Source organism: Notolabrus celidotus, chromosome 20 (assembly GCF_009762535.1).
Source record: "Notolabrus celidotus isolate fNotCel1 chromosome 20, fNotCel1.pri, whole genome shotgun sequence".
NCBI classification, from domain to species: domain Eukaryota; kingdom Metazoa; phylum Chordata; class Actinopteri; order Labriformes; family Labridae; genus Notolabrus; species Notolabrus celidotus.
The window spans coordinates 8,568,524-8,580,993 of NC_048291.1; the positions used below are offsets into that span (position 1 = coordinate 8,568,524).

The 12,470-nt window shown below is 38.3% G+C and overlaps 1 protein-coding gene across 1 annotated transcript; it reads right to left on the reverse strand.

The window, feature by feature from the left end:
- Window positions 1-933: 933 nt before the first annotated feature.
- LOC117831887 (cytosolic phospholipase A2 gamma-like) lies at window positions 934-12,022 on the reverse strand. The gene is made up of 13 exons (XM_034710783.1): window positions 11,521-12,022; window positions 11,033-11,143; window positions 9,389-9,531; window positions 7,767-7,953; window positions 7,561-7,666; window positions 7,251-7,391; window positions 6,319-6,384; window positions 6,065-6,211; window positions 5,701-5,847; window positions 5,534-5,617; window positions 4,759-4,913; window positions 1,656-1,827; window positions 934-1,565 (listed from the first exon to the last, which is right to left on the reverse strand). Exons 1-13 carry the CDS (start codon window positions 11,629-11,631, stop codon window positions 1,390-1,392), a joined length of 1,746 nt encoding a protein of 581 aa, XP_034566674.1. The 5' UTR covers window positions 11,632-12,022; the 3' UTR covers window positions 934-1,389.
- Between the last annotated feature and the right edge of the window lie 448 nt (window positions 12,023-12,470).

Below are 12,470 nucleotides of genomic sequence, written 5' to 3' on the forward strand. Positions count from 1 at the left end.
TAGATAGATAGATAGATAGATAGATAGATAGATAGATAGATAGATAGATAAGGTAATAGCCTTGAACAATGCAACATGAGTTGTTGGACTATTTCGTGTCTTAACAGCCCGTGATGTGCAGATGCAGAATGAACTTCGTGACACTGGCTTTCTTGTATCATAATATGTTTAATTACAACAAACAGCATCAGCATCAGTAACAAGCATCGCGACTGCTTGGAGGACGACTAGACCAGATGAAGTCACCTGTCCTCTGTGTCCAAAGGCCATCTAATAAAGGGTGTAGGTGTCATCACAACACACATATATGGACATCTCAATACCAGTAGAACAATGTTAGCTGCTATTTGACTCCATTTCTGGAAACCTTGGTGATAGCCTTGTACAATGCAACATTGAGTTGTTGGACTAAAATAAATGTATCAAGACAGAAGTGGATCAATCAATCTTTACTTATATAGCGCCAAATCCTATCAAATGTTTTCTCAAGACCATAGACATTAAAAAATATGAACGTAGTATCCGTGACGTGACCCATCTGTTCCTAAGAGCTGTTTTGAAGCCAATCGATGGTGGCAGCCATATTGGAAATGCAGAACTTAACCAGGCAGAGTGTGACGTAAAGGGGAGCCGTTTGAGCCTCCTAGCCATCAGCTGTGTTCCCGACCGGGAGTCCAGTCAGTCATATCCTTATTTGGGCAAAAACTTGTAATCTTAATATATTTTGAACCGTTGCATTAGAAAAAAATTCACTTACAGTGGCAATAACAAACTTCCTTTAACAGGCAGAAACCTTGAGTAGGACCAGACTCATGTTAGACAGCCATCTGCCTCGATCGAGTTGGGGTTAGAAAGAGGGATAGAGGAGATGAAGAGAGAGATCAGAAACTCCTGTGTCTTACAGAGTGAAATAAAAACAAACATATACTCTCGCACATTGAACACATCTTTATTTATTGTGTATGTCCAAGAGCAATACATCATCTCAGCTTGCATGATGGCATTAAATGGTTGTGTACTTAAAGTGTTAAAATTTCCTCTGAGAGTAAGATCAAAACAAGCAAGGATCTAGACAGAAAGGAACTCCATTAATGACAATCCCAGACTGCTTCAGCAACAAAAACTAATCATCATCCACATTCCTGTTTAACCTGAATATCATCATCCATCACCGTCAACATCATTATCATCTACTCTAAGAGCATGCATTCATAGAAAGTGAAGACCTGTCACCAGAATGAAACTGCAGATTCTGGATCACACCAAACCAAAAAGACAGGAATCAGAGATTTTTTGCAGCACTGACTTCCTTCAAAAGAAAAGAAGGATATGACATGTTTGATATCTGTTTAGTCACTTTTTTGTCTTTTCATACAAATACAAAATTACTCATTCCTCCCTGTTTTGTCTGCGAAGAGCAGCCTTGTTGATCTCCCTCAGCAGATTCTCTTTGTTGTTCTCGATGTTTGCTTTTGCCGCCTTCAACAAAGTATTAGTGTCCTCCTTGCTGTAGGGACCATGGAAGGTGGAGAACTTCGCCATCCTCTCTTTGACCTCCTCTGCATCTGGACCAGAATCAAAAGCATGGGTGATGAGAAAGATATTTCAGATGGAAACATTATTCTGATTGAATGGTTTTATGGTTTGTATCAGACCTTTGCAGTTTCTATTGTTGAAGAGTGGCAGGTAAACGATGGTGGGCTCCTTCTCCTTCCCTTGGAACACGTAGAAGTCCTCCGGATACGCTTTCTCCTCTGCGGTTTTCTCGTCTATCTCTGGAAAAGGCTTCTTCAGCTGGGCTGCGTAATCCCTGGCCAAAGTCAGGGTCTGTGCAGAGAGCAGAGTGTGCATGTTGTTTCATAGTTCACAAACTCTGGAACAGAGTCTGGGCAATAAATCACTCCATTGATGTGAGTTATATAAATACGTATTAGCAGGTATCTCTTTGTGAAAAGTCTTTTTGGGAATCATAAAAGTTAGCTTATTAATAATCTGATTTAGTTATACATGCATAGCCTTTCTACTCATGAATAACATGTGAATTAATTGAAATGTGGGACTGTTCAAAAACAAGAAATACAATTGTGGAAGATATTATTTTCAGGATTTCAAAATAAGAATCAAATGTTCAGTTTGGTATAAGTGAAATATGAGGTGGAAGATTTGTCTCTATTGATTTTTTTGTTCAAATTATTGTCAGAAATGTAACATAGGAAAAAAATCATTCTAATCCTGATCGTCACAGCTCCAGATTAACTGAATTGTTTTATTCCATTCCTTCATGTTTCTTGTTGTGCTTCCTGTTTTATTTTGACACTCACCCTTGTGTCTCGTTTCAGATCTATGACTTCCTCTTCCCTTGTGTTTCCTGCTACCCTGATTATCTTAATTTGTTGCACCTGTGTTTGGCTGTTTTTGGAAAAGCCTGCTACATACTGCCTACGAATGTAGTGTACAGAACGTACTGCATAGTGCGTTTGAATGTAGCATGAAGTATGACTTTTCTGTTCGATCTGTTTTGCAGTATGCTGGGTCAGGCGTTGTTGGTTTGGAAAGCAGAAGTAAACAAAGACCAAGCTGATGGCGAAACTGCTTCTTTAGCATCCATGTATGGTTTAAAAAGTTAAGAAGTGGTTTATATGGAAGTTAATAATGTTCACGGACATGAACAGTTACCTGTGAGATGTTTACCGCCTCTGTAATTACTGTAAGTTACAAGATTCACTGGCGTTTATTTCGCATTATTTCTTTGTAAATGTAATGGACCGTTAAACGTCTGGTCCACACTCAAACACAGTAGGTGACGCTAATGCACATACAAACTGAGTGGAATTGCCATAAACAGAAAAAGAAGAAGCAGTGCATTGTGGGACAAAATTTCCCCAACCTTGGCTTGATTAAATGGATTCTGAACTTTGGAACTGTTTAGTGACTCTTGCGTTTGGGCCCAATTTCTTGGTTCAGTGTTCGACTAACTCTTGTATCTGCATGGTTTAGATCAGAGGCCCTCAATAGGCGCCCCTTGGGCCGTATCCGGTCCGCCGGCCGCCTATTTGTGGCCCCCAAACTGTTATCCCTTCACTCTGTGTTTTCGTCGGGTCACTGCGTGTTTACCGGGACTTGTCTCCATGTCAACGATACGCAGACAGGCTGTTACTTGGTCACTTAAGGCTGATTTATACTTCTGTGTTGAATCGACGGCGTAGCCTATGCCGGGGGTCCACGTAGTTCCCGTACCTATGCAGAGGCCTACGCACGTAGCTGACACGCTCTGTGATTGGTCCGCTCAGCGGCATTGTGATTCCCGCATCTACAGGACTTCCGTGATCCCAGACATTGGCCGTGTACTTCATCTCCTCCTCTCTATTCTTCATGTAATCATGTCTGTATGATAAACAGCAACATGTATCAGCTGTAGATTAACATAACACGCTCTGAATCGCTGAGGAAAAGTAAACAGAGACCGTAGCGGGGCCGGAAGGAGGCGACCGGCTATCAGAGAGACCACACTGCCCTCAAGTGTTTCGGCAGAGAATTGCTGCGCGACACGGACACATCGACGCACAAGTATGTGGGGCTCATGTCTGAGTCAGCCCCTGCTGCCTAGGGGAGAGGCAGAAGTATAAATCAGCCTTTACCGTCCACTGCTGCAAGTGCAATTTTTTAACTTTCACTTTCATTTATGGAGCAGTTTGCATATTGGCACTTTGCCAGCTGTAGGACCCTAGAATGCACGAAGACGATGTGTTCCAAGTTTGCTGCTCAAAGAAAAGTGGACAGTGAAAATCAGCGATTGAAAGGAGAATTGAGTGAAACTTTTGAATTCACTCAACCTCCAACCACCACAAGACCCATGTGCTTAATATGCCAGGAGACTATAGCTGTGCTGAAGATTTCCAATTTGAAACAGCATTATAAGACGAAGCATAGGAATTCTGAAGAGATATTTCCTCAAAATTCAGAGGTAAGAATTACAAAATAAATTCACTAAAATCTTTATATCAAGCTGCAAGCAGGACTCTTGACACATGACATAAAAAAACACAACATTTACAGTTGCTCATAAGTATACATACCCTGGCAAAATATATGATTTCTTGGGTTGTTTCTGTTGTCATTATGATATAAAAAGAGTAAACACAGTTGTTTGATAATAATTTGCTTCACCCAACCGCTAACCATGAGTGAAATTTTTTTTTTTTCTTTTATCTTTCATATTCTCTGAAAAATGGTCAAAAAAATACACAAATTCTGCCTTTGGAGCTCAAATGTAGTTCATTTTTTTGTTGTTATTTTGAACGAAAAGGACATTTTGTTTTAAATATTACAGTATTATTGCATATGGTCTGACCAACCTCATTAAATGGACCTTTGGCTCATTGAAAACATTATTTGTGGCCCTTTAAGATTTGTATTTGAGTACCCCTGGGTTAGATAGACTTCAACAGAAACCAAATCCTAATCCAGACTTGACAGTATTGTTAAAATGTGCCTTTTTTGTAAACTGATACAATGGTTCTGTTGTTTAAAAAGATTAGGCATTAAAAGCTAACCATTAATAACTACACTTAGTAAATGGCTGGATGTGCAGCGAATGATATGGTAGGTGAATTAGCTGAATAAAATTCAGGTTAAATTTGTCTTGATGTTGCTCAATCATATAAAACAAACCTAAAACTGCAATCATGTAAACAGTATCTCCATTGAACTCAAAACTTTAAAAGTCCATATAGTGTCCAGCTTGACTTCACTCAGTACCTCAAACATCTCCCCTGCGCTGAAATCTGGAGCGATGAAGAGGTCAATGTCTCTCTTGTCTCCCAGAAATGATGGATAAGGGACGTTCATCAGCAGCCCTGCATCCATCAGGTGGATATTCTTCATGGATTTAAGGCTTTCTGGAATGCTGGAGTCTGCTCAGCAACAGGACAATACAATATTTTAGTCCAACTTAACTGCAGGCAAACTATTTATTTCCATACCTATGATATTCTTCATTATTGTGTCGTATTGAACAATATTTCACAGAATAACTGAAAATGTCACATGGCTGGAAGAAAGGCCCAGAGTGTCTGTGGGAAGTGGACTTGAAGGATCTGTTGCTAATGTCTTGGTCCCAGTTGTTGCTTGAACTGACAGAAACTTAAATTGACCTCGGGGCTCAGGGGAAAGGTTTTTATTTGTCTATTAATTTTTTTCTTCAATTGATACCTGCGTTTTTTTTTTGTTGGTTAATGTCAACCTGCAAATAACTGCCTCTACAGATACAGAAGGCAACCTAAAGTGTCTTGTCTGGGTTCACAAAGTGCTTAAGTCTTAACACTAAAATGAAAATACAGTCAATAAGCTTAGCTTAGCTGAACAACAGGCATGTTTCTTCTCAAGCCAAATCAACTCGAAGCTGCACTATCATTTTTACTGGTATCAATCTTTCTCTCTCCAAGAAACCCAATTAGATTATCCAAATATAACACAATTAATTTCCCTACAGAAATAAATGCACACTGTAACTTTGAAGGGTCTGTCTTCTTACTTTCGTATTTGTAGAGATAGTTGTTGGTGGTTCCCCACTCCCACTTCACAATCAGAGGAAGGACGCGCTCATTTATAAAAGTGACTGAAACAGAAATGCAGAGATTAGTTTACATCTAATTTCAATTGATTTATATTGATTTTTTTCTGTCTATTTCTTCTACTGACATGTAGTCTTCAAAGGTCCATCTGGCAGTGTTTTGCACCAGTTCTCTACCACAGACACCAGCTTCAGACTCCAAGTCTGGAACACATTTTGCTTCTCTTCTGTACTCTTTGACTCATGGCTTGGATGTTCTTCTTGGTGAGCCTTGTCTAGAAGAGATAAGATTGATAAGGACATTCTGGCATTTTAAATAAGACATTTGCAGCTTTATGAGACAAAAAAAGAAGCAATCTGAGCCACTTATAGGGTTCCTTACTTAAACTCAGCAGCCACAATGTAGTGAATTGTCTTGCAGCCTTCATAGTGATTGGATGAAGAGAACATAGCTGTTGGAAGGTCAGTTTTGAGAAAAATAATGATCATTACCAGTGTCTGTGATAAGTTTTTGAAGCTCGTCCAGGTCAGATAGAGCACTCGGATGGCTGAAGATGCCTCTGACCATACTGATGACTTTATGGACGGCGGTGTAAGTATGCAGGTACAATTTATGTGTAGCATCCACAACTCGAGGCACTGAAACACAAAAACTGTGAAGTGATGTCTTCTTTCTATTTCAACATCAGCTTTTCAGCGGACTGTGAAATATCAGAGATATGTATGTTGTGTTCATTGTGATGTACCGTGCAGCCAGTGCTCGATGTACTCTACGATCTGTCCTTCACTAGCCAATGCGGAACCCAGGATACCTGCACAGTTTGAAAATGAGGATTTATAAACACTTAAGCAATTCCACTGTATCAAATCAAGCAGATATGTCATAAAGAATCTCACCAACTAAAGGGAAAATACACTCTGTACTATATGTTGTTATCTGTTAATGCTATTTTGAGCCATGATTTTGGTGATTTTACATGAGAATGTTCAGTTTTCTTCCTTCTTTTTTGCTTTCCTTTAAGGGCCCTAAAATCTGTAAAAAAAAAAAAAAAAATAGGGCTGTGATCAGACTCAGGCTCAGTGGTGAAATGAAGGGTTAAATGAACATGACACAATATTAATTTTGTATGAGTGTGAGGTATGTATCATAAATTGTACTTATACTTGGTTGTTAAAGTAAATGCATATTATATTATATTATAATATATTATATTATATTATATTTTATTATATTTTATTATAGTATATTATAGTATATTATGTTATTGTTATAATATTATATCGTATTTTGTCATATGATATTATGTTATATTATTATAATTATTACTATTACATTGTAATATGGTATTAATCTGATCATGTTCCTATTATATAGTACTTTTTACTATTCTCTATCTCAGTTAACAAACAATCCTAAATACCCATATATCAATAAGGTATTATCTTATCTTACAGTTAACTGACAACATGCAACAACTCGTAGCTTTGAGACTGAACTTGTTTGGGGTAATACTTTGTAATAAGATTTCAGGCTTCAATGTCAAATCAATTAAATCACTTCAACAACATTAACAGGTGCCAAATGATCCAGTGATTGATGTAACTCTGTTTTTAACTCAAAATCAAAGCCCACTTTACATGCCTGCTCCTGTAACTCCAATACTTTTGTTGCACACACCTTGTAGTTGGACCATGTCCATCTCAGGTATCCTCTTCACCAGCTCTCCATTCTGAAACTTGCTACCCAGAAGAGAAGTGTCAATGAAGAAACCCAACTCTGTGAAACCGGCCTCATGGGGAGTCATCTCAAACCACTTCCCTGACAGACAGACAGACAGACAGACACACACACAGACACACACACAGACACACACACAGACACACAGACACACAGACACACAGACACACAGACACACAGACACACAGACACAGTTTTATTCACAAAGTCATGAGTGCAGAAAATACTGTTGTCTATGAAGTGTGTGTACCTTCCACTGGCCCCTCTGTAAAGAAGAACTTCTCGATGGCACTGTAGACGGGATAGGGGTTGGTTGCGTTTCTGTTGGCCTCTTCAGAAAGATTTCGCAGGTCCATCTGATGAAACACAACGTACATTTAAAAGACTGCACCTACAATGTGTTGCACTAAAGACTGGTTATATAAGGAGTAAGAGTGTGTATTTTTCTCCAGGGACCTGTTTCATGATCCCAGCAGAGGTCAACGCCCCCCAGATATCAGTGAGGGAGAAATCCTCTTCAGTCGCTCTCTTCCCAAGCCAGGACAGAACCTCATCCGGATCCACCTCTGAATCCACCAGCCTGGACATGGTCATGTTCATGACCTTGCTCCACTCTGGGTCATCATACAGAAAGGACATGGTCCTGACAAATGAGACAGAATGTTAGGAGAGACTGTCATGAAGAACATGCAGTAACAAGACTCCACCAACAAGTTTTTGTTCTAGCTAAAAATGAACAGACAACTTTTTTTATTTCTTTGTTTCTTGGTCGGATACTGTTTTTTTGTTTCTTTCTTTACTGCTTTCTTTTTTTCATTTGTTTGTTTTCGTTTGTTTCTTGGTTTGTTTGTACTTTTGTTTTTTTTGTTTTTTTTTTTGCTTGTTTCTTTGTTTCTGTTTGTTTGTTTCCTTGTTTCTGTGGTGTGTTGTTTATTTTTTCTTTCTTTCTCACCTTCTTTGTTCTTGTTTTGTTATTATTTGTCTTGGTTCCTTTCTTTGGTTCTGTATTTGTTTATTTATTTATTTCTTTGTTTCCTTCTTTCTGTTTGTTTCTCTGTTTCTTGGTTTTTTTTCAATTTTTGTTGATCTGCTTCTTCCTTTTTTTCTTTGTTTGTTTGTTATTTCTGTGTTTGTTTCTTTGTTTCTTTCTTGTTTGTTCTTTGTTCTGCGTTTGTTTGTTTTCTCTTTGTTTCTGTTTGTTAATTTGCTTCTTTCTTTCTTTCTTTCTTTCTTTCTTTCTTTCTTTCTTTGTTTCTGTGTTTGTTTCTTGGTTTGCTACAATTTTTCTTTGTTTGATACGTTGTTTCTATGTTTGTTTATGTCTTGCTTTGTTACTATTTTTCTGTTTTCTTTTTTTGCTGTTAAATGGGATGTGGCCGGGAGATACTACAACAGGACCTATGGCCTCTGATTTTGAGGCATTGCTTTGCAGCCAAATAAATTCAGTTGGCACACTACCAGGATTTAAAAAAAAACTCAGCATGCATTTGCATACACAGTGTCAATACAGCTTTCATTCTGTGTATGCTTAAGATTTAATGAGCAGTTTACTCGTCTTTACTCAAGTCACCAGAGAGAATATCTCTTTCAAACTAACAGAAATGCAGCAGAGTAAACCTTAGAATTTAAAATATATTGTAAATTTCACAGTATGCATCACTTTTTCCGCTTTTTATTTTGAAGTGAAGAGCTGGAGAAGATGTACAGTAAAAGGGTGTGGCTGGGTGAGGCTGCAACTGGACATATTGCCTCTGATTTTGAGGTGTTCTCCTACAGCATCACTTTGCAGCCAAATAAACTTTGTTGGCTCACGAAAAAAAACTCACTTTTAAAAAAACTCTGCATGCATTTGCATACACAGTATCAAAACAGCTCCTACTCCATTTAACATGCGCTGCGTTTCACACCCATCATAAGGCAAGTCAAAAGTGACAGAAATGCAGCAGATAAAACCTTAGAATTTAAAATATATTGTAAAATCAATTTAATTCACCCTGCTGAATCTGCACCTGTTCATCTAAGCAGCTTTCAGTTATTCACACACTGATGTTAATGTATATCAGGGGGGTTATAGTCACCATGTCGACCCAGAAACTCCTCCCAGGTAGAGCATAGAGTCCAACAGACCTTCTTTTTCTATCTGATAGAGGGAACCCATCAGACCCACGGCAGCCCTCTGACCCCCACCTGAACCCAGCAGAGCGATGTTGGGAACAGAGTCCTGGTGGGATAAATCATAAAGAGGTGATTCAACTCAGCTACAAGGAAACGTCTTGTTCATTGCATCACTTTTGTTTTGAGGATATGCAATAATTCTCTGCCCCTCTGTTGGAAAACTGCTACCACAAAGCTAACACTCTGCTCTTTGTGCTCAAGGATACATTCATTATCTGTGAGATTCAAATGATTTCTTCACACATTTTTGGCTTCAAACACAACTTTTACGGGTATAAATAGGACTTTTGACACTCCTCTGAAACCATCACGTGGGTTCAATATCTTGCCCAAGGCTTGACCTCAAAAATGCATTCAAACTTGTTTCGGTTTGTATTTTTCAAATATATTAACACTCAATTTGATTGATTTACCAGTGTGTGAGATAACACATAATACTCAATGGGGAAGCTAATTTGGCACCAAGTCAATTTGTTAACACAACAAACAATACAGACAATACATTCACAATACACTTCAAATATATATGTAACACTGATAAACTGGGCTATTCGTGCAAACCCAACTTACGTTATCATGTGTCTGTCAGATACATATGATATAAGACGTTACTGTGAGCGAACAACACGTTTCACTAGTATTCTTTATTTCTATTCTTTTTCAAGACTTTTTTTAAAGCGTTAGAAAACAATACATATATTGTCCGTGTTTCGCCAGTTGCTTCCTCATCTCACCCTTTATGACATCATGACGTCAGTGTGCTGCAGTCTATTTTTTGTTTCCTAAATATATAACACCATCGAAGCTATGGGGCGCTGTTTGTAAAGTTGTGCGCGCTGAAAATAATAACAACCTTTCTCCACATCTAGCTCTGAAAATGTCTGAAAAATGAAGTGTGAATTTTTAAAAGTCACTTTTTATCACATTTAGAGCAATATTTGTAGTCTTTTCACTTTATATTTTTCAGGACAAATATATTTAAGTTAAAATTACTGTTAAATCTAAATGCTCAGTATGAATCTAAATGTTGAATGTTGAATCTAAAAGTTAAATCTAAATGCTAAAGTTAAATCTAAATGTTAAATATATATATGTGTGTGTTAAATCTTAAATGTTATATACAAATGTTGATTGTTATATCTTTTTTTTTTTTTTTCGTCCTTCTTTTTTTTTTTTTTTTTTTTTTTCTCTCTTGTCTGCATATATATTTCTGGTTTGTGTCATGTTTGTCACAAACTGTCAAATATTAATGCAATTTATTCTTGCAGCAAAAGAAAAGAAAGAAAACCTTTTTCTTGATTGTTATATCTAAATGTTTCAGTGTGAACAACTTTACAAACTGGTCCCATACCAGATATCTTTAGCACTTAAGAGGATATGAACACTGAAATAAAACTATGTTGAACATGAACTGCTCTGCTCCAGTGAGTGTAACCCTTCATGAGGATTACTAAAGATGCGACACAGCAAAAGGAAAGGTTTTTTTTCAAAGATTAAAAGAGACAGGGAGAAATATTTCATAGTTAAATGAGACTTTTCTGTCTTACTTCAGTACAGTTGACTCCCAGTCCGTTTAGAGACGCCAGAACAATTTTTTTCCTCTTGTGAACATACTCCTGTTCACCAGCACACATACTCTGAGACTTAATGATGGATTCCTGTAACAAACAAACAAAGAAAACAGTTTGGACATTTGGACCAACATCTTCTTGGTAGTTTTTGGGTCAGAAGTGTCAACATGGTAGTCACTTGTCAATCACAGGTAGCCCGGCCCTAGCCCCAGTTTAATTCAAACAAAACAGAACTATTGCAACATCCTTTATTACCTCATCTTACTTATAGAAATGCTTGATATTGAAGTTATTTCCCTTCCTGCACAGGGTTCTACAGGACCTTGTTGATTATCTATTTGTATGTGTGTCATAGCAGGAGCTCAGCTGATATAAAATATGGTTCCATTCCTGGTTGTGGACATAAGACTGGAGTAGATCATGCACATCATAGTACTGATAAATTTTGATCATGCCTTTCTCACCTCAGATACATCCGTCTCTGCCTCCATGTTGCTCTCTACTGCCAACATTCTGGAAATCGCAAACCCAAACAATATCCCTGTGACAAAAAGGCCTGTCCATTGTGGCTGCATCTTGAATTAAAGGTGCAAAAAGTTAAACACACTTGAAAGTGAAAGTTCTGCACGCTGCCTTCTCTGCAGTCACCTTTCTCCTGACTGACTCTTCTTCCTCTGAGGGGGCTCCAATGGTGCCGCCTCGATAGATATAGGCATGCATACACAAGATCAGACGTGAAGTCTCACCCAAAACAGATTACACAAGCAGAATACATTCCGGATTTCAAACACGGTGTGCTATCTTTCAAAAAAAAATACTTTGTGTCAACAACCAGGTGAAAAAACAAGAATCAGAGTGTAAGAAAACACTGGTTGGGTTTGCTGCTGCACATCCAGAAGCAGCTGGTTGGTTGACCTCGATGCTCGAGCTACAGTATAAACATGGAGATGATCAGCCAAGTAAGATGGTGACGATCCATTGAGGGCCTTGCATGTTATGAGCAACATTTTAAATGAAAACATGTCTCTAATTTGAGATCTTTTTGAACACATAATCCCTGCAGGTGTTTAAGTGTTGTTTGTTTTGCTTTGAGGGGGCAAATGCACCCTCCCAATATGGCGGTCTATTTAAGCTGCAAGATCTCTGGTCTTTCCCTCTGGTCTACCACTTCCACCATTGCCCTGCATAAGTGCTACACACACAGCGTCCCCCTGCATGCTCCAGCTGAGGGCATCCATTATTATCAGCAGTCCTCGATTTCTGCATGTACGAGGGGTGATAAGGTCATAGCCTTGATGGTCAAATACAAACAAAGTTCTCCTGTAGCATTAAGCTTCAACAATGCATCATGAGTTGTTGGACTGAAATGAGTGTGTCAAGACAGCAGTGGCTCAATCAATCTGTACTTATAATG

Coding starts and splice junctions, on each gene's coding strand:
- LOC117831887 (XM_034710783.1), bottom strand. CDS start 11,631: ATGCAGCCACAATGGACAGGCCTTTTTGTCACAGGGATATTGTTTGGG. Junction 7,954..9,388: donor GGAGTTTCTGGGTCGACATG/GTGACTATAACC, acceptor CTCATTTGTCAG/GACCATGTCCTTTCTGTATG. Junction 4,914..5,533: donor CTATCTCTACAAATACGAAA/GTAAGAAGACAG, acceptor GTTGCTGAGCAG/ACTCCAGCATTCCAGAAAGC.